At 42.5% G+C, this 22415-nt stretch overlaps 1 protein-coding gene across 5 annotated transcripts in view; it reads right to left on the reverse strand.

The window, feature by feature from the left end:
- The window catches only part of YWHAZ (tyrosine 3-monooxygenase/tryptophan 5-monooxygenase activation protein zeta), a 28016-nt gene extending 14876 nt beyond the window's left edge, over nucleotides 1–13140 (reverse strand). The window contains exons 1-3 of one of the 5 annotated variants that reach the window (XM_080646866.1): nucleotides 13043–13140; nucleotides 12210–12395; nucleotides 9027–9331 (exon numbers count right to left, since the gene is read on the reverse strand). In XM_080646866.1, the coding sequence (XP_080502992.1) occupies nucleotides 9027–9320 (294 nt within the window). In that variant the 5' untranslated portion in view covers nucleotides 9321–9331; nucleotides 12210–12395; nucleotides 13043–13140. Of the gene's footprint in view, nucleotides 1–9026; nucleotides 9332–11581; nucleotides 11657–11761; nucleotides 12703–13042 lie in introns of those variants that run through there. The other 4 variants (XM_080646865.1, XM_080646864.1, XM_080646867.1 and 1 more) reach the window with 4 other exon arrangements.
- Nucleotides 13141–22415: the final 9275 nt, after the last annotated feature.

The following is a 22415-nucleotide window of genomic DNA, read 5'->3' on the forward strand; positions in this document are numbered from 1 at the left end:
GTACAGATTTAAGCAGTTTATTAAAATTCTTAAATTTCAAAATTAATAAATTACACTGAAGTGATATTGCAAAGGTATAAAAGGAAAGCATTATATTTACTACTTAATATCACCAGGAGTGTGTTAACTCAATAATGCTCAAAACATCCTAAACCATTTGCATTTTGAAGAAGTGGAAGATGCAATAACTTGTCCAAAGTCACAAAATGAATTAAAATTTCAAACCCAAAATGTCTCCATAGCCTGTGGTAGGTTTTATCACCCTCTAAAGCAGTACTACACACCGTTTCTTTTATTTAGTCGTATCCCTGTGACACAATTAACAGTCTGATGATAATCCCCTTTTAATCAGATGAAAACCACCAAAGGTGAAACTAACTGGAAAGAAAAGTCACTACTCTTAACAAAAAGCATGATCACTTTGGGATGTTATATTTCCAAACATGGTAGTAAAATATTCAATGATTTACTGAATTGAGAACTTGCCTGTTCTAAGCATACTACATCCTTCATACATAATACTGTCCTCAACTGTCAACTTTAAAAAGTAATGTGTTTTGGCCCAGCTGGTGTGCTCAGTGGTTAAGTGTTGACCCATGAACCAAGAGGCCTTACTGGTTTTATTCCCAGTCAGGGTACATGCCCAGGATGCAGGCTGGATTTCCAGTAGGGGGAGTGCAAAAGGCTGCCAAATGATGTTTCTTTCTCATTGATGTTTCCATCTCTCCCCCTTCCTCTCTAAAAAATCAATAAAACATATTTTTAAAAAATAATAAAAATAAATATAATAATGTGTTTTGGATAGGATTTTCATCAAGTGTCCTTGGGATGAATGTGGTCCAAGTAGGTCCCTTCTACACCTTTAGCAAAAATTTGAGCTAACAGTTCATAAATCTTGGATCAACAAGAGAAATAGGTCTTTCTCAGAAAACATTTGTAATCGCTGAGATGAGAAACATTCAACTCATCACTGGGTTCTCCTTGGTAATATTGCTAATTTAAAAAAACTCCTAGATCCCAAAACTGGGTTGCAAGATGGAAATTAACCTCCACTAAAAAATGTTTCTAACTTTTCTAATTATGTCCAAGTCAATTAATAATTCAGGTAAGTAGCATTCAAATATAGCAAAAATTGAGCACACTGAGTGAATGTACTTATATTACCTTGCCATCCTACCTATGCTAATACCACTGTAAGTGTATTTTTATTTGGGGGAGGAGGGAAGAAGGCTCACAACAAATTCTGTCAAGAAACTCACAAATGCTTATATGTGGAAAGCTTTAGTAATCTAGTCCAATGTAAACAAATACTGCCCATGCCATATAGGATCATACTGATAAACCAGCTATTCTTAGCCATGCTTTGCTGCCTCCAAAATCCACACTTTAGCAAAAGAATGTCAATAGCAAGAAATTAGTGGACTCTGCCAAGATATGACTATTTTATACCATGTTACAACTTATGTCACATTATACCTTAACAGAAAACGCAAATCTAATAAATCAATGACAAATGACAACTGCTACTGTACAGCAATTTTCACAAAGGTATCAGCTGTTCATCACTTCAGGGAATTATTCACTAAAGAACAAATGGAAATGGACCGCTGCACAGAAATGTACCTAGTACCATGGGAACTATTGAGATATGATGGCTAAACACACTATTCCTCCCAAGCCTAATTCAAATCTGTACTACCTAAAAAATATTAAGCATATCCTATTCCTTCAGTGTACTTTACAAATTCAATATCAAATATTAATGATCCTGTTTTCGAGGAGAAGGAAGAGATGAAGCCATCCTCTACAGTTGAAGACAACTTAAGACATCAAGATTAAAGTAAGTTCTAAATCAGAGTAATAAAGCAGAAACCCACATGCCATAAAGATGGGAATTAGCAATGGCTTGTGTGGACAGTGAGAACACCAAACTAGAGTCTGTAGGGAGTTTGGAAGAAGACTGAGCAGATGGGAAAGCAGTTATTTAATGAAAGATAAGAATTAAGAGCTGTATGCACCACAGAGCATATCAAGTCCGAGTGAATGAGCAACCAGAAGCAGTAAAAGACTTATAATGTAGCTTTTGTCCAATAAATTAGATCATATTTATCCTGACAATATTACTTTCTTGCCAATATGCTTTTGAGTGGAAGAGTAAGGGTTGTAGAACTACTACTACTACAATGGGAATGACAAATAATCCTGGTACTGCCCCTGGGAGTCTATCATACACACGAGTTATCAACATGAATGTAAAAAGTTGAGAACCAATGATCTAGTCAACACAGCAGTAACTTGCAATCAGAAAATGAAGTCCAAGTTGAGTCCAAGATGTCATTTTAATTAAGTCTAGAAAATGTGCTAAAATTAGGTAGTTAGAAAGGACAGGTATTTTCAAAAGGAAGATGAACCCAGGCTTTCAGCATACTGAAATTGACAACAATTCTAAATCCTCTAAAGAGCAGTGTTTATTCGCAATGTAAAACCGGCATAATGGGAACCAATATGAAACCACAATAAGGATCTCAGGAATTCTAGAAAAGCAAAGCAAAGAACAGAAAACGACATTCTAAGACATTAGAATTTTAATGGACAAGTTTTTTAACTTACTGATCAGAAAACACATTTTGACTTTTAAAAAACTTATTTCTCTCTCTCACACACACACTCTTCAATATTAAATGTGCTAAAGAACACATATTTTGAAATAAAAAACATGTGATCAAATTTATCTCAGTACCCCAATAATATTTAATTCCATATTATAAACGCAGAACTACCTCCTGTACTGGGCTCCCCCACTTTATGTGCTAGGACCACTTACCAGATTTGAAAATCGGTATTATATTCATGGGTTAAAAAAAAAAAACCCTAAGTCTTTTATAGGTTAAAACCCAAATTCCAAGAAACAACAAAATGCAGTAAATCTTTTATAAAACCTTCACTTAATTTGTTGAAATAACAAAATTTCATTTGAGAGCCTGGCTTACACTAGTTTCTTCATTCCTAGGTAAACACTGATGACCATTACTTGGGCTAAGTGCTTAAGGATAGATTTTCCAGCTACTCTCTATAACCCCCTCCAGCTTCTATTAACAGTAACATCCTTATTTAAGAGTCTGATGATTTGTTTCCAAAACTATGCCATCATTCAGGCTATCCTATCTAATAATGAGGGAATATGCTAATTGACCATCACTCCGTCACAAAGGTGGCTGCACCCACAGCCGAGACCAAGTTCCCATAAGGAGCCTTAACGAGCAATCAGCAGGGACCTGAGGCTATGCCCTTCCCCTGCCCCTGTGGGGCTTGACAGGGGACCTCAGGCTGCTCCCCTCACCCCAGCGCCAGGTTGGGGGACCTCAGGCCATGCCCCCCACCACGTGGGGCTTGACAGGGGACTTCAGGCTGTGCCTCCCACCTTGGCACCAGGCTGGGGGACCTCAGGCCGTGTCCCCTACCTGGCGGGACTTGACGGGGGACCTTAAGGCACACCCCCGCCCCAGTCTGGGGGATCTCAGGCCACGCCCCCCATCCTGGCGCTGGGCCAAGGGATCTGAAGCTACGTCCCCTGACCAGTGGGGTGGCCAGGTCTGTGTCTCACGCAATTTTGAGGCGCATGTGGGTGGGCAGGGACTTGACTCTGGGTCCCATGGTGCGCCCCAGACTCTGATAGGAGGAAGGTTTTCATATACATTTTACTAATTTTCCTTCATCTCTGACACTTCTATTATAGAGAAAGGGCAAATAGCAGTATTAAATTATTTCCTCAAATTAATCCCCTTTTAATGTGCACGAATTTCATGCACTGGGCCACTAGTAACAACATAAAATGCTGTTACTTAAATGCTGTAAGTTGAATGCTTTACAAAGAATACATTTTTAAAAAGGAGAATCACACACAAATCACTTGGGTTGGACAAACAATTAAAGGATTAGAATAAACTACACATTTCTAGGATTCTGAACTGACTACTTATTAAGTATATAAGTTCTCACTCCACTTTGCAAACTCAAATGGCCTTTTAGAAAATTTTACAAAAGACACACTTATGGGGTGGCTTAGCAAATTATTTCCAAACTATATATCTATACATATTCAAAAAACAGGTCTTTAAAAATGGGCTTACAATGTCTTTCTCGTTTTTGCTAGATTAAAAGTTGAGTCATTATTTCAAAAGTGTCCTTGTTCTTTATATACTTGAGTCATTAGTCAAGTTTTTCACTAATTCCAATTTCTAATCCTTAAACTCTTCCTCCTAGTTCACTTTTAACTATCTTCACAGCTCATCTAATAATCACCAAACATTTCCAGGTCATCTGCACCTCTTACTAGAACAGGTTGGAAGAACACTATTCTTATTTAACACGTTAAGCGCCCAGCCTGTTTTGTCTTCCAGACGGAAAGTAGTCAGTCACCGGTGACTAACATGGTGCTTAACCTGTTAAGTACTAGAGGCCCCATGCACAAAATTCGTGCAAGAGTAGGCCTTCCTCCGCGCCCCCTGCCCCGGCTGCTGGCATCAGCTTCCCTCTGACACCCGGGACCCGGGCTTCCCTTGCAGCCAGAAGGTCATCTGGTCTAATTAGCATATTACGCTTTTATTATAAATTGTTATACTGAAAAAAAAGAATAACTAACCAACTTGTTGGTTCTTCTTTCCTTTCCCACCAATAGCAAACATCTACCTTTCCATTCTCATTCCTTTATTTTCTTTCATTTCCACTTCCTATACCCTAGACTTCTGAACTCTACAAAACACACCAGTGGAATACTTAGTAATTACTGTGAAAATGCTTTAGTCATAAAGATAAGTCTAACACTACAGCATTCTTTTGAGAAGCTCTTAATCCAACAAATGAGCTGCCTAATGATTTTTGGCTTACAACTCCATACAGTAGTTTTTAAAGTCCAAGATACATTTTAATATATTCAGATTAGGAAGGACCCAAAAGCTGCCTGGTTCCCTAGCTTGCTCCTGCTTAATGGTAGTTCTGTGGGCTGGAGGTAAAAACAAGTGTCCAGCAACATCTTAAAACGGCCCCGGGCAAATAAAAACGCAGAGAAGCATGATAAAATGGGAATCACCATTACTATTACTCAACTATTGTTGCTGAATATTAAAATATTAGACTATTTTACTGCTTCACCTCCTAGAAAGGAGATCTCTGGAAACCATTCTTTGCCTTATACTGGTTTTAATTTTTAAATGAAATTTTGAAAACTTGTTGGCCAGTAATGAACCCTCTGCCCCAGAAAGTTTTTAAGGCTTCTCCGATCTTTTAAATCTCATGCTTGGATTTGAGTTAAGAGACCCCTATACTATTATAGGCAGGCTCATATTGCTGTCATTGCTTTTAAACAAAATCCCCAACCTGAGATAAACAGGGCCAAGAAGGTAGTCAAGGGCTTTCTTTACCTTATTGTTATTCTCCACAACAATCCTATGGGGGGGGAGGGGTGGATATTAGTTGCATTTAATTGAGTTCAGTTTCCTCAGAGGACTGAGGGATTTACTTAGGCCAAGAAGCTATTACATGGTAAAAAGTTGGTCTGACTCAAAATATGAAACTTTTTATACCACTAAATTCTTCTTTGTGAATCAGGTTTCCTAATATGTCTTGCCTCATTTTGTTCTTCATCTCATCAGTCAAGACAAAACTACCCAAACTTTGGCTTCTTTTTGTGGATTTATGCAGAAAAGCTATTAGGGATCACTAGTGTTAAGTTCCTCCCCTACTACCAAGACCTCCCCTAATCAGTCTATGATCTGGCAGGAAGGCGGATTGCATTAGTTCACATAATGCAATTTCAAATTAACAATGCAAGAGAAGAACCCCAATTTTACATAAAGAGAAGTCCACGTTGGAAGAATATGCCAATGACCATTTCTCCCAGTAATGTTCTTCAACTCTTGTACAAAGTAACATAGTTCCTACTTTGGCTGCTTAGTATATTAAACACTTGACAAGTGCACATGAACAGAATGGTAGTAACCATTAATAACGTACTAAAGAGCTCTTCATCTCAGAAAAACTTAAAACTCTAGAGATTAGCTCCTTTTTATGGGAAGAAAGAGGGTATTTTCTTAGCTAGGTGCTCACCAGTACAATGAACTCTGGTTCATCATTGACACTATCAGCCAATAACATTAATTCTGAAAGAGGATTTACCTGCTTATTTTTCTCATATATAAGTAAGTTCAGAAAAAGTAATAATAATTGATAATACGTAAGATTTTAAAATATAATTAAAGCAGCCCTGGCCAGTGTGGCTCAGTTGTTTGAGCATTGTTCTGTGCACCAAAAGGTTGCCAATTGCATTCCTGGTTAGGGCACATGCCGGGGTTCTGGGCTTGATCCCCAGGAAGGGGGCATGCAGTATATAATTAAAGCACATTTTTACTAAACATCAAGTTCATCAGTTCAAAGATGTTTTTTTTCTGGGAGAAATACTGGTTCTGCTATATTTTATTATTCCATTTTACTAGAAAGGGAGCAAGAATTTTATGTAAGATGTTTCCAGAGTCAACATTACCTGTCAAGAAGTCTGCTTGTAAAAACCCACATTATCTGTAAATATCGAATTTTCCCAAGTTGAAAAATTAGCAGTGCTGCTGACCTAGTTCTACTATCCTCTTTTCCAAAAGAAGCCCTTTTGCTCATTTACTTAAAAGTTTGAGTGTCTCTACTATAGGTGAGGAGGCATGAGCTATACAAAGATCACTTAAAAGAGTTTTTCTCATGAAAAGACCAGGGCTGGAAGTAAAAGCTTTTTTAGCATTTTCAGAGCCTTTTGTATGGTAAAGGGATTAAAACTTTCCTTTATCTAAACTTTCAAAGCGCAAATTTCAGTTAAACTTGGGGAGAAGTCAGTGCTATTCTGAAGAATAAGGGTAGTGACCAGTAGCAAACCCTCTTAATAATCTTATCAACAAAGAGCTATTTAGAAATTGTCTTATTCTCACCCACTGATCCTATGCAATACTTTTCTTGATAAGGAAACTAAAGGAAAACATAATTAAAACTGCTACAGGCTTTTCCTAGGAAAATCCTCACACTGACAAGAGCTTTTATACTTTTAGTGTGGAAAATATGCAAATACCTACGTACCTGGAATAGCAAATAAGCTTGTTAGAAGGTAAATGTTACCACGTCCCTCTTTAATCCTAAATTGACTTGTTTTAAGGGAAATTATAACTTGTAACAAACCCTTTGAAACCAAAATAAAAATGACTTGATCTAGCAGATATAATAATCGGAGGAAAACCACCAGAATGAACAAAATTCAGTAACATGTACACAGGTACTAACTAGTTAGTAGTAAAGAGAGCAAGGGAGAGAATGCCCAACACATTTTTTATTATAGAAAACCATGATTATTATTAAATTTTAAATATTATTACCTTTGCAATAAGATAAATCAATCATAAGAAAGGCATTGTCATTTAGCCTTGATAAATCATGGAATTTTCTCATCTCAGATATGACAGTTATCAATGTAAAGATTTCAAATAAAAGCAATAAAAAATACACCCAAGGCAGATACCACATGAGCCCGTGTTAAGATAAAAAATATTGTTCTTTAAAAAGACCATTTGAGAAAAGTACTCATAATTTAGGAAGTGAAGCTATTCCATTAGCAACTAAAGACTAGTGTAAAATCAAAATACCATCACAAGTTTAACAAAAGCCTATAATGTTCATTATAGTAGTTCTTCCATGAATAAGATACAAATAGTAAGTACTGCATCTGGATTTCCATACTGAGTCCCAGATTCAGTAACCTGTCCCAAGAAATTGAGATCCGACATCTCTCTATATACCAGAGCCCTACCATACTGAGACCCAATATGTAACCTCAAGTCCTGCTATATAAGGGTAATCATTTAGCAAAACCACTTTAACCTTTTATTGTGGTTGTCAGTATTCAAAGTTGAATTCCAACACAAATTCAGCAAGAGGTAAAAGCAACTGAAGCTAGTGTTTTCTGCATGGCTGACTCATATTAACATTATGGTGGCCAACCCAGGGAAGGGTAGGTAATATGTCTACACTGAGTCTACTATTACATCTCTTTTATATAAAAACTAGAGGCCTGGTGCATGAAAATTCATGCACTGGAGTGGGGAGCCCCTCAGCCTGGCCTCTCATATCTCTGTTGCTGCCACTGTTGGCAGCACAAGTCTCAGCCTGCCTTGGTTACCTGAGCCTCGGGTGGCCCTGGGCGGCTGGGCAGCCACCATCCAAGGCTTTCCTGTGCCTCAGGCCTGCCCTGGGCTGCTGGGGGGCTGAGGGTGGGTCCAGCTGCACTGTGCACCTGCCCAGCTGGGCTGAAAGGACTATGGGACTCCGGTGGGGCTGAGGGGACTGGGAACTGCCATCTTGTGGCTATGGGTGTCACCATATTTGTGATGGTGTGATGGTCAATTTGCATGTTCCCTCTTTATTAGATAGGACAAGATATATAGCCCTGGCCAAGTGGCTCAGTTGGTTAGAGCATCGTCCCATACAGCCAAAGGTTGTGGGTTTAATTTCTGGTCAGGGCACATACCTAGGTTTGGAGTTCAATCCCCAGTGGGGGCATGTACAGGAGGCAACCAATCCATGTTTCTTTATCACATAAATGTTCCCCTCTATCTCTAAAATAAAAAAACATATCCTCTGGTGAGAATTAAAAACACACCAAGATATGTAAAGCTATTATATCCACATGTACATTTTTTAAAATTAGCTCTAGAAATACTACAAATATTCCAACCATAACTGAAATGGTAATACTAGTAAACTTTTCAATTAGTGAAAAAAACACTACCACAGTCTATTTTATAGTCTCTTTGGAGTGACTGAAATTATTGCATTTATTTTATGCAAACTTAACTACACTGTTTTAACATCTTTTAGTGTGACACTCTGAAGACTTCAAATTTAGAACACTCAATTTTTAAAAGAAAAAAAATTAACAGTATCATAATTGATAGGAACCCTATAGTACAGTGAGGCTAGAGTGAATGTTTGATTCTCACCAGTACATCATTGCAGATATCTCTTAGCTCGGTCTCAATTTTTTCTCTGTATTCTCGAGCCATCTGCTGTTTTTTCTCAGCACCTTCTGTCTTTTGCTCAATACTTGAGACGACCCTCCAAGATGACCTACGGGCTCCTACAACATTTTTATAAGCAACTGAGAGAAGATTCCTCTCCTCATTGGATAATTCAGCTCCTTGCTCAGTTACAGACTTCATGCAGGCTGCCATGTCATCATATCGCTCAGCCTGCTCGGCCAGTTTGGCCTTCTGCACCAGCTCATTTTTATCCATGACTGGATGTTCTGCAGAAAAAAAAAAAGAAAAAAAAAAAGAGAAGCATTTAGATATTTTTTCCATCAAAATGAACAGACTCAAAATTACACCTTTTGTTTTAAAAAAATAATCTGTACTTAACACCTCAAATTTAACTGACTATGGAAGATTAATTGCCTATGGAAGATTCTTCACTGGAGGAATTTAATGCAGACACCCACCCACACACATACTGATCAGAATAGAAAAATAAAAAATGGCACACAGGGGGAAATTTAAAGCCATTAACATCAGTTCAGCAAAATTAAAATTACTGTTTTTTTTTTTTTCAGAAGATCCTAATTCACATAAGGTCAAAGCACAGAGGCCACCTTAAAAACCAACCCTTATCTTGGCCAAAATTTCAACTCCAGTCTCCAATATCACTAAGTAATCAAAAATTAAGCAGCTTTTCCTTTAGTGAAAACACTGCCTATGAAGAACAATACATTTCTCTTACTTATCAGTTTAATGTGTAATTCATGTCTTTTTACTTTCATAATACTAATTTCTTTTCAGGAGGTTTTAAGTTTAAATTTTAGTTGGTATTACTCCTACCTCAGAATAGCTAATCTCGGAATGACAATTTTCTGGAAGAAATTACCAAGTTGCTTGTTTTAATATATATTTTAAATACAAAACAATCAGTAACTGATCCTAAAGTCTCAGTTAGCTGTACCTTGTTATATGCATATATGCTTAAATATATATATATGTGTATACATATATATATATATATATATATACCCACGAGTACTCAAACTTCCACTTACTGTGAACACTAAAATTTACATATTAAGTGCTTCCAGGGTGACCAGGGCTTCTGATGTCATTGTTCCAGTTTAAATATAGAATTACTTCATTCTGTTTCTAGTAGTCAAAATTAATTATCACTTAAGCTGCCCTTACCATGACTTCCCATCTAATTCTTTCTCATTTTAAAGGTCCCTAGACTTTACAATTTACCCTCGTTATACTTTTCCTTAAAGAAGTCCTTTTGAAAAGTGCCAAAACAACACAAAAAGATACTAAAACATACAGTGATCCCACAGAAGAAATGATTTTAAATAAAATTGTACGGTATAAAGTACAATTATTAAAAGGTGAACAGAAGAGCCACTGTCACTCACTATGGGAAATGACTCCCCAATACCGTATTTTTATCTTCCCAGGAAAATCCTACAATACATAAAAATAAAATAAAATCGGGAACAGGTCCCCAGTATTCATGCAAGTAATCAGCTTGGATGCAAGGTATAGTGGTTCAATTTGGAAACTTTAAAATTTGTGATCGCATAACCCCTTCACCCCACCCACGTTTCTAGAAATCACTAATTTTCCCCCTAGGCACTCAAAAACGCTCTCAGATTAATGCTGCTTCTAACGAAAGATTACCTAAAGCCAGTCTAAAGGTTTCTCTCCCCAGCCGCTCGGATACAAGGGGAAGTGGGTTGGGTTCCTCACAGAATAACTAGCGCTCCGACGCCTCGCCGCACCCATTTAACCCTTAACCGACGTAAAACGTCCAGTTGGGTGAACGGAAAACCGGTGGACCGTGGCTTTACAGCGCAAATCCGTGGGTCCGCGCTATCTGCAGCCTCCCCCTCCTTGGCTCCGCCCAAGCTGGTGCCTCAGCACAAGTCCCCGACTCTCCCTTTGTCATGGCGGATCTGTGTCAAGGAGCCCAACCTACTGCCGAGTGTTAATTTCCCCCACCGGAGCTGGAGGGAGGAGCAGCGCCCTCGCCCTGGTACCGGCGAGCCGCCGCCCACCGCGGGGGCAGAGGCCACAAGGCCGACGCCGCCCGCAGCGGCAGGACCACGGCCCGCCGGCCCCGGACACACCCCACTCTCCCACCGGCGTCCCCTGCGCCACCCGACACCGCGGTGCTCCAGTCGGTAGGGCCCGACAGCTGCGGCCGGTGGGGGAGGGGGCAGGAGCCACACCCAGGCGAGCCCGGCCACCGCCGGCTGTTACGCTCCGGCTTCCCCGCCCCGCAGAGCAGGGGACCCTCCAGCTCCAGCTCGCCCGAGGCCCGGTAGGCAAGCGAGGAGGGCCGCCCGCCGTCCTGCCCATCTTCTCTACCCCTACCTGGCCTCCGAGCCCCTATCCACCAGAAGAAAAGGCCACTCCCATCCCCCACCCCGGAATATTCGAGGGCCCCCCCTCGGAACCCAGGAAATTCGGCTCTAGGTGTCAGGCGAGCCCCAGCCGGAGCCCGCTCACCCCCGCGGCCTCACCTCGTCTACCTGGCGGGCGCCCCCGGGCGGCCTCAGCTCGGGACCCGGTCGCCAGGCCCGGCCCAGCCGCCGCCCGGGTGGGGGAGGGCGGGGTGCCGCCGCCGCAGCGCGGGGCGCAGAGGCTGCGCCGAGGAGAGGGCGGGGGGCAAAGGCGGGAGGCCGGGGAGGGGGCGGCCTCACCTGCGCCACTGCAACACGCTGCGCCTCCCGGCGGAAGGGGGAGCGGGCGCGAGGGGGAAGGGACTCCGGAGGCCCAGGGCGGCGGGGGGAACGGATCGCGGCTGGTGGTGCCTCCGCCACCCCGGGAGCAGCAGCCGGGCAGGTCCCCCGGGGGATCTCGCGTGTAGGCGCCTTTCCCACCCCCCGGAAGGGACACAGGAACGGGCGCTGATCGGGGCCGAGGCGCCGATCCGGAAGCGAGTAGCCCGAGGCAGCCGCTAGCCGCCCGCCGAGTCCAGCGGAAGGAAAGCCGCCGCCCGTCTCCGCCTGGAGACTCCGCCTCAGCCCAGCGCCGCTGCCTCCGGGCGAGCGGGGCCGAGGGGATGTGGAGCGGGGCGGGTCCCCGCGCTCTCCGAAGATGGTCTGGGACACGAGGAGTGGGGCGAGGGCACGGCGGCCGGTCCCTTACCTGTGGCCGGAGTGGGTGGCGGCGGACGGACGGGGACTCAGCAGTCTCTGGGCGGCAGCGCGGCGAGGCTGAGACTCTGTCCCTAGATCTCGCTGCTCACAGGCTACAGCCGCTCCGCAGACACGGGGTTTCCTCCAATCACCAGCCCCGGCAGCAGGGGCACCACACGCACGATGACGTCAAACGCTGCTATGGCAACCGTTGATTGGTGCCCACAGTTCTGGGGGCCCAGCGCAACCGCCGCTCCCCGCGCTAGAGGGCGAGCAGAGGAGCACGGGTCCTCGCCCGCTTCCAGCCCTCCTTCCACCCTGCTCAGCCTCCGACTTCTCCAGCCCCAAGTGTGCCGGGGCAGGAAACTCCTTCCCCCCTGCCCCACCACTTCCCCCTAATTCGTCTTCCCCTCGAGCCCCAGCAGCCTCCGCCGGCTCACTCAGTTTCAACCTGCGAGAAGGAAACTTCTCCCCACCCCCACCCCAGCTTCCCGGGCCGGCCTGCGCCTGCGCCAGTCACTCCCTCTAGAAGGGGCTCTGGTTCAGCAACATCCGGGACCTTTCACATCCCCCACCCCCTCCCCACCCTGCCCAGCCCTCGGTGCTTCGCGGCGGTAACTGACCCCCAGGCCGTCCGGGGGTTGGATAACGAGGGGCTCCGCAGCTGGGCATTATGATCGGGACTTGGGGAGGAGGGGGTGTCAGGGTGCGGTCCTGCCCAGTGAGGGAGGGGCCATGTGGCAAGCTCCCCCCGCCCCGCTGCTGCCCGCGCCCCTCCCCGCGCCGGGCGGACCGACCGGGGCGCGCGGCCCTCCCTTCCTCCCTTCCGCCGCGCGGCTTTACCTGCTGCTCCCGGAACTCGGTCTTAGACCATTTAAGGCTGGGAATAGGGAGTGTGGCGTCCGGCCCCGGAGTGTGGGCTGAGTGACGGGAAGGTTTTCCAATCGGGAGCTCGGGATCTGCGCGCAGTGACAGCTGCGAGGGGACAATGGGTGGGCGCGAAGAGGGGGTGAGATGGATCCGGGGAGCGGAGGGGGCGGGGGTGAGCCAGGGAGGAGACACCGCCCCTTTCAGAAAGCCTACTACTCGCGAGCGGAAAAGACCGCTTTCTTGATGGAGGGTTTGGGGTGATCATCGAGGCCCTACGGACTGACTCATTTCTCGTAGGTTAGATTTTAATACCCAATTAAAACTTTCACTTGAAGACCTCATGTCCAGTGATTTAAAACATACCGATCATTACCTATTTCCCCTGGATACAGGTTTGAGGCACGTGGTCGTTCCCAGGGCCCCTGCCGATCCAGCCGTCGGGGGGTGGGGTGGGGTGGCCTCTGGCCGGGCGAGGACCGGACCAAGACCCAGGAAGAGGGAAAGAAAAGGGCGGAAATTGCAGGTGCCGCACAAACCTGCCAACCTAAACCGGTAGTGCCTCCACCCAGTCTACTTAGGGAAGTTCAAAGCACTACGTTCACAGGGTAACATGGCTCTGCCCCTTCTCCCCCGAACGGTGTTAGAGCTCAGACGGGATGAGTGCTTGGATGACCTGCGAAACCAGTCGCAAGAGTCATTGAGAGTTTACAGTTGGAAGTGAGAGAACCCAAAACTCTCCTCCTACCCCTGAGTGCATTCTACCTGGGCCTCATTGGTCTTTCTTTCTTCTTCTTTTTTTTTTTTTTAATATATTTTATTGTTTTTTTACAGAGAGGAAGGGAGAGGGATAGAGAGTTAGAAACATCCATGAGAGAGAAACATCGATCAGCTGCCTCCTGCACACCCCCCACCGGGGACGTGCCCGCAACCAAGGTACATGCCCTTAAGGTACATGCCCTTGACCGGAATCGAACCTGGGACCTTTCAGTCCGCAGGCGGAGGCTCTATCCACTGAGCCAAACCGGTTTCGGCCTCATTGGTCTTTCTAACGCATCTTTATTAAACACCTAGGAGGGGTCCGCTTTGGGCGAATTTGACGAAGGAGCCTCAAAAGATGCAGCCTCACGCTCTGCAGAGGATTGCATTTGTCAGGGGCAGACTCGAAATGGTTCCTCCCTCTTCTAGCGCTTTGTTTGATGAATGCACTGTGCCGCAAGACTTGTACCAATTACATTGTGTCTTAAGTTCCAGCTGGCATTTGGATAGTAAAGTATAAACCAGGAGGAGCGTTTCCAGTGACCAGTTCAATTTCAGTGTTTTTTATTTTCCCGCAAGTTTCCACCTCAGCCCGTTCATAGTAGACTGAATGGATGAACAAATTGATCAGGGTTTAATTTCTGAGATAGTAAAGTCACCTTTCTTTGACCCCCTCCCCCCCAAATAATTTCTTTTAGAGAGTGAGTCACTTAAAATGACTAATATTTCAAGAGCTTTCTTTTTTTTTTGAAGTTGTCTCCAGTTTTGTGTTAGGCACCAAAAATTTGACAGAAGATATTAAGTTAAATCTTTCTTAGAACAGAAATGGATGTGCCTTTAATATCTCAAATATGTGAAAGTATAGAATATATGCCTTTTTGTTTTTTAAGAGGAAGTGGAGGATTCCTCTCCATAACTTGTGGATTTACCTTAGGAAACAGTTACGTTAGGTGTTTTGTTTTTTGGTTTTTCGTTTTTTTGCTTCATGCTTTCAATAGCAAGGCACTTTTTAGTGAAATAGTAGGAGCTATTAGGTTTTACATACTCAAATCAACATGTTCATGGAATAAAGGTGTAATGAATGAAGTTGCCACGTAGCAAAAATAGAGAATGTCATGAGAGCCCCAAGTGATAAGTATTTTGAGGAAGAGGAATAATACATGACAAGGATAATGGCAAAACAAAGAATAAATAGAACCTATGGACTTGAACTTTGTGAAAATTTATTTTTTTAATGATTACCCAAGGATATGTGTTTTTTCCCCACTGATTCTAGAGAGAGAAACATCTATGTGAGAGAGAAACACCAATCGGTTGCCTCCTATACACACTCTGTCAGGGGATCTAACCCAAAACCTGGGATATGCCCTGATCCCAAGGTGCATGGAATGTTGCTCTAACCACTGCTCAGTGCAATACCAGCCAGGCCAACTTTAAGAAAATTACAGGCGACTTTCACTAGTAGCCTGTCCTGATTTATTTTCTTTACTGTTCATCTCTGGTGCCTCAGTTAAATTGCTTAACCTGTTCCTTGGTTTTCACATCAATAAAATACTGGTATTAAAAACACTTATTAAATGACATTGAGAATTAAATGAAGTTATATATACACATATATTACTTTATAATTTATATCTATATATAATGTGTAGATATATATGTAATGCTTACACAAAGTAACAGCTAATAGTACTCATTTGTAAATGAATTTATTGGATGTCTACTTTTCAAAAGGTTGTGAAAATAAATTGAAACTACATTGAAAACGTATTTTTAAAGTGTGAGGTATACATATGTTCACTCTGGAAATGCAAATTGGTGGTAGTCTGTTAGCACTAATGAGACGCAAATGATGAGACAATGTGTATCACTCCTTTCCTATACCAGGGGCCGCAGTGATCCCTTCAGATCTGTGCTAAACAGTAAAATGGGAAAGAGTTTAGGTGAATTAGCATAAATCCATCATTCCAACTGGAAAAACATCATTCCAACTGGAAAAACATCACAAAGGATGGACTCTACTAGTGTGTGGCAGTTACGTGAACTTTTAAGTTTAATCACAATTCAGTCAGGTTATAATCTCACTTAAGCATGATTTAATTGAAGAAATACAGCATAGTACAGTGGGCTTTTAGGGCCAGAATGGGGTACAAATTGTGCATTGTTATTCAGAGCTATGTGACCTTAGGTTATTGGATGTACTATAGTAACATCCAAGTCCATCAGATCATTGCACGGATAAATGAGAAAGTAAGGAGAGGGCTACTTATAGTGCTCTAGATCATGATGATCTATTGTTGGAATAATTTGGAGTTCGTGTCAGGGGCAGAATAACAAATTCACCAAACCCATTTTTCCCTATCAGAGCCTCAGCTCCCTTGCAATTAGGTGAGGTTGTGTGGCTGAGCTAACTACTAGGATATAATCAAAGTAATGTGCTCCACTTGTGGCCCTGGTACACAAAAATCTCTCTGTACCTCTATGGGGTCCCTGGATGAACCGTGTCTGCCAACTGAATGGAGTTGATTTCAAGGTTTTATAGGATGGTAGGACCATAAAATTAAAGGAGCCCAGGCTTCTGAAAGTCTGTGAAAGCCCGTCCCAATCATTTTAGACTTTATTGAGGAATAACATCCTTTTCTTTTAAATCCTCACCCAAGGATATTTTTTTCCATTGATTTTCAGAGAGAGTAGAAGGGAGGGGGAGAGACAGAGAAACATTGATGTGAGAGAGACACATCGATTGGTTGCCTCCCACCTGGGTTGGACCAGGGCTGGGGATTAAGCCTGTAACTGAGGTACCTGCCCTTGATGGGAATCAAACCTGAGACCCTTCAGTCCGAGGGCAGATGCTCTAGCCACTGAGCCAAACCGGCTAAGGCTAACTTCCATTTTTAAGCCACTGAGATTTATGGTTTATCTGTTATGATACCTAGCACTGTAATTTCCATAGATGTCATTGGCAAGTCCAACACATGGTAAAGATTTTTTTTAAAGAAGAAAATGGGACAGAAAAAAAAAAGGAAAAAAATAAAAGAAATTAAGGTAACCTGATCTTATGATAAAAGGCAATTTAAGTATTCTTAGCTAATCTGTTGACTTCTAGAATTACCTTAGGAAAGTAATTTTTTCCTCACTTAATTCTACAATTTGTTTACTTTTAAAATTTACTATTTAGTTTATGCCATCTTCGTTTCTTTGTCTACTACTTGAGCCTTATTTAAAAAAAAACTTTTGTTTTCATCCCATGCCTTTAAACTCTATTCCCTCACTCCAGACCTTAGCCTATGTTCTATGATACTTTGGTGACAGGCTGGGTTTCTGCATGCTGATTAAAAAAACAAAAATGTAAACCAATTAGAAAGCCAAACTGACTGAACTCTCATTTCATACATCCATCAAGCACTTAATGAGGGCCAACTGGTTAGATTATGGGATAAAAGTGCAAAGATCATGGTCCCTCCCTGAAGGAGCCCGCAAGTCTAGGGACAGAGAAAGACACCAAGTGCAGTTACAGTGCAGCACAGTGAAGTAAGAGCTAATAAAGGTGAGAAAATTGTGTTTTTGGAAATCTGAGCTATGAGCACTGTCCATGGAGAGGTGGGGGAGATTCCCTGAAAAAAAACTCATATTCATCCTATTTGATTATCAATGAGTCAATTTTGCTGTCTTGCATCCAATGGCATTTCTAATTCCAAAGTGAAATTTTTTACTTTCTTTACATTCTTAACTTCTGGGTCATATTTTTTTCTTTTTTGTGGGGAGCAAGGTAGGTCACTATATCTCCTCACATGCTTTTATTTTATTTTATTTTATTTTTAAGGACACAGACGTTTTCTAAAGTTTTCTTTTCCTATAGTAAAGCATCTTCAAGTCTATGCTCTTCCTTGGAGTCTTCGGATAGCGTTGTTTCCTTGTACTTAGAATTTTGGGTAGGTCTTATGTTGTGGTAGTGTTCTTTTTTCCTAATACATGTCAATGAGGGAAGTTCCTTCCAGTCTCAGAGTCGGCTAACTGACAGATGAAATTTCCTCTGCTTTCCTGCCATCCTCTTGAGAAAGGATAGGTCTCAAGTTTCAGGAGAGTGCAAATGCACGCTCCCTTGCCTAAATTCTGGCATCCGGCAGACATTTACACTTACCACCTGTTGAGCAGCCACCATGACACGATCTTCCCCTGACCCATTGTCCAGTTGTCTGCCATGAAGAGAATTAATGTTGTCAAGAATCACAGGCTATCTGTGATTCTTTTTTAATCAGCTGTGATAAATGAAGAAACTACAAACTTGAACATACTGGGCTGGTCAGCACGCTTCCGCATGCTGCTATATCTGCAGCTCCTTATTCCACGGATTTACCATCCCATTTTGTAACCAGCCACCTCTGCCTCCCTGGCCCTCTGTACTCTTGTGCCTTCTCCTGGGATTTGTAGGTTTTGATTGAATAACACTTTGAGGGGTCAATTTCTTCCTACCAATTTTGCTCTTCTTTTTCAGAGGATAAAGTATTTGTGATAAAGTTTCTTGGTTTAGCCTCCTCTGCTCTGTAGTCAGTGGAAATTCCTCTCACAAATGGTTGATTCTTAATTTTCAAAAACCCATGATATTATAATGGGAAGATGAGAAAGGTTGTAACAAGAATCTTAGTTTGGCATCATTTTAATATCTTAACCCTTAAGCACCAGTATAAATACATACATACATACATATGTCAAATTTATTTTTTAGAGCAGTTTTAGGTTCACAGTAAAATTAAGGGGAAGATACAGAGATTTCTATCTACCCTTTGCCCCCACTCATGCATAGCCTCTCCTATTTTTAATATCTACCACCAGAGTGGTATATATGTTAAAACTGATAAAATTGATTTGTTAAAATTGGTGTATTTTATTAAAATACATTCACAAATCATTATATCATCCTAAGTAAAAGTTTACATTAGGGTTCACTCTTGATGTTGTACCTTCTATAGGTTTGAACAATTATGCAAAGACATATATCCATCATTATGTATCACACAGAGTCATTTCACTGTTCTAAAAATCCTCTGCTCCACTATTTGTTTCTGCACCTACTTATCTTTTGACTGTCTCCACAATTTTGCCTTTTCCAGAAAGTCACAGAGTTATGATCCTTTAGTATGTAGCCTTCTCACATAGGCTTCTTTGACTTAGTAATGTGTGTTTAAGGTTTCTCCGTGCTTTTCATGGTTTTCCTCCATTTCTTTTTAGTGCTGAATTGTATTTCATTGTCTCGATATATTACAGTTTATTTACCCATTTACCTACGGAAGGACATATGGGTTGTGTCCTACTTTGGCAATAATGAATAAACATTGGTGTGAAAGTTTTTGTGTGGATATAAGTTTTCAACTCCTTTGGGTAAACACCAAGGAGCATGATGGGTGGAGTTTATGTTAAGAGAATGTTTCGTTTTGTAAGAAACTGCCAAACCGTCTTCCACAGTGGCTGTATGGTTTTGCTCTAAGACTTCCTATTGCTCCACATCCTCTCCAGCATTTGGTGTCAGGGTTCTGGATTTGGGCCATTCTCATAGGCATGTAGGGGTACCTCTTTGTTGTTTGAATTTCCATTTCCTTGATGACAATGATGTGAAGCATCTTTTCATGTGCTTATTTGCCATTTGTGTGTCTTCTCCGTTGAAGTGTCTGTTAGGGTCTTTGGCACACTTTTTAATCTGGTTGTTTGTTTTCCCACTGTTGAGTTTTATGAGTTTTTTGTACAGTTTGGATACTAGTCCTTTATCAGATGTGTCTTTTGCAAATATCTTCTCCCAGTCTGTGGTCTGTCTCATCATTCTCTTGATCAATTATATTTTTAATGTATTGTATTTTTATATTTTGCAAGCAAAGACTTTAATTTGCTGTTAAGCATTGGAATAGCTTTTGGATGTGTAAAAATTAATAAACAGAAACTAATTAATTGATTTGGGAGACTAAAAGAACTCTGAAGCATGTGTCACTCAACACACACTACTGACCCAAACAGGAAGAGATGTACCTTGCATCTCCCACAGGAAGTGATACTACTTTACTTTCTCAGCAGGAGGAAGAAAAGATTCCTCCTTGTTCAGTACCAGCTCAGTCTATGGGAGCCGGCCATAACTCAGCCAGTGAAAAGTCACTGTGCTTCGAACTTTCAGTTTCTTCCAATGGACTCCTCGTTTACAAGAGCTCCTCCCAAGTTCATAAAAGAGCATTTCCTCCCCCCCCCCTCTTTGTTTCTCCTGATTTGTTGGTGATTTGCCATTAGAGCCAGGGGTGGGCAAACTTTTTGACTCGAGGGCCACAATGGGTTCTTAAACTGGACCGGAGGGCCGGAACAAAAGCATGGATGGAGTGTTTGTGTGAACTAATATAAATTCAAAGTAAAGGAGCAGAGGGGAGAACAAGAGAACCCTCCGCTCTTTCGGCTCCGCGGGCCGGATAGAACAGCCGAATGGGCCGGATCTGGCCCGCGGGCCGTAGTTTGCCCACGGCTGCATTAGACCCACATGTCCCAAATTGCAATTCTTTGTTGTTTCTAAATAAACCCATTTTGTTAGAAAAATATGTTACTGTCTATTTGTTGAAGGTCAACAGAAGTTAACATTGAGATTAGTGACACAAACTTGAAAATGCTGGTTTATAATACCAGAAATTTTGTTTGAATTCAGGAATAATTTCATATGAGAAATATTCATATATACAAAGAAAAATGAGAAAAGGTGCAAGGTACTGCCGTGTCTGCTCATCCTGCGGAGCTTGCGAGCCACGTGATGATGGCTGGAGGCAGGTAAAGGCAGCTGGGAGCTCACAGTTTCAAAAGTACATCATTTACAATTCAAAAGTGACCAGTGGCCTTCATGGAGTGGAAAGGTCAGAGGAAGAATATGTCCCTTTCTGGCCTGCTTTTCAGTCTTAAGTACCCACGAATAAGCAAAAAGAACATTTGGAATTCATTAAGTGTTTAAAATATAATAAGAATGCATACATATCAGAACACATTTAAAAAAATTCCCCCTCTAGCAAAACAAGCATCTGGAAAAGGAATCAAGGGCACTGTGAGCTTCTGGCAGTTTTCCTGGGACTTGATATAAAATTCTTCCTAGACCGACGAGCAGAATTTCTGTACTCTAGTTTCCCTGGTCCTTCCTCAGGGGCAACTGCTCTCAACTTGAAATTATTTTTTAGCAAACATTCACACACTTTGGAGGAGAAACCAAGATGGCGGCATAGGTAAACACCTAAACTGCTGCCTCGCACAACAATTTCAAAACTACAACTAAAAGACAAAACGGACATCATCCAGAACCACAGGAAGGCTGGCTGAGTGGAAATTCTACAACTAGAAGGAAAGAGAAAAGCACACCGAGACTCAGAGGAGCTGCAGGAGACAGAGGTACTGAGACGCATGCGCGGAGAGGACTGGCAACTGAGTGCGCGGTTGGTTTTCTCAAGCGGGAGGGAGACAAAAGCTCCCGACTGTGCTGAACTCCAGTTCCGGGCAAGACTCTGGGGACCCAGACTCATTCGGGGAGAAACTGGACTGTCTGGCAGTGGGCGAAACTTGAGGACGGCTTTCTCTCAGAGGTGCTTGCAGTGATTACCACGGGACACTGAGACACAGAGGCCTATTAGGGCAGGGCTGACGAGAAACCAATGCTGTCTGCTCCTCCCTGAGACTCCGCCCCATCCAAGCTGAGCACAGAAGCTTTTGCAAGTCTTATCTCATAAGGGTGTCTCCAGCACAGAAGTTTTCCCATTGTAGACACAGCTGATCCTCACAGCCAATTGGCCTGGAGGTCAATTCCTCCCAGTCATACCAACAACAATCAAGGCTTAACTACAACAAGACTGTGCACACAGCCCACAAAGGAGTGCACCAAGAGTGTCCACCTCAGGTAACTGGGGAGGCTGAGCCACTGGGCCCTATAGGACACCTAGCACACAAAGCCACTCTATCAACTCAGGGAAGCAGCCAAAATGTGGAGGCAAAGAAACAGATCACAAATGAAAGAAATGGAGGAAAGCAAACGACTGGATATAGAGTTCAAAACTATGGTTATAAGGTTTTTCAAGAATTTTCTAGAAAAGGCCAATAAATTTAGCGAGACCCTCGAGGATATGAAAAAGGACCAACTAAAATTAAGCATACACTGACTGAAATAAAAAATATTATACAGAGATCTAACAGCAGACTAGAGGATTGCAAGACTCAAGTCAAAGATTTGAAATACAAAGAAGCAAAAAACACTCAACCGAAAATATGAAGATAGTGCAAGGAGCCTCTGGGACAACTTCAAGCGTACCAATATCAGAATTATGGGGGTGCCAGAAGAAGAGAGAGAGCAAGATAGTGAAAACCTATTTGAAGAAATAATGACCGAAAACTTACCCCACCTGGTGAAAGAAATAGACTTAGAAGTCCAGGAAGGCGCAGAGAACCCCAAACAAAAGGAATCCATAGAGGACCACACCAAGACACATTATAATTAAAATGCCAAGAGCAAAAGACAAAGAGAGAATATTAAAAGCAGCAAGAGAAAAACAGTTAGTTACCTACAAGGGAGCACCCATACGACTGTCAGCTG

The sequence above is a fragment of the Plecotus auritus genome, assembly GCF_963455305.1.
Source record: "Plecotus auritus genome assembly, chromosome: 11".
NCBI classification, from domain to species: domain Eukaryota; kingdom Metazoa; phylum Chordata; class Mammalia; order Chiroptera; family Vespertilionidae; genus Plecotus; species Plecotus auritus.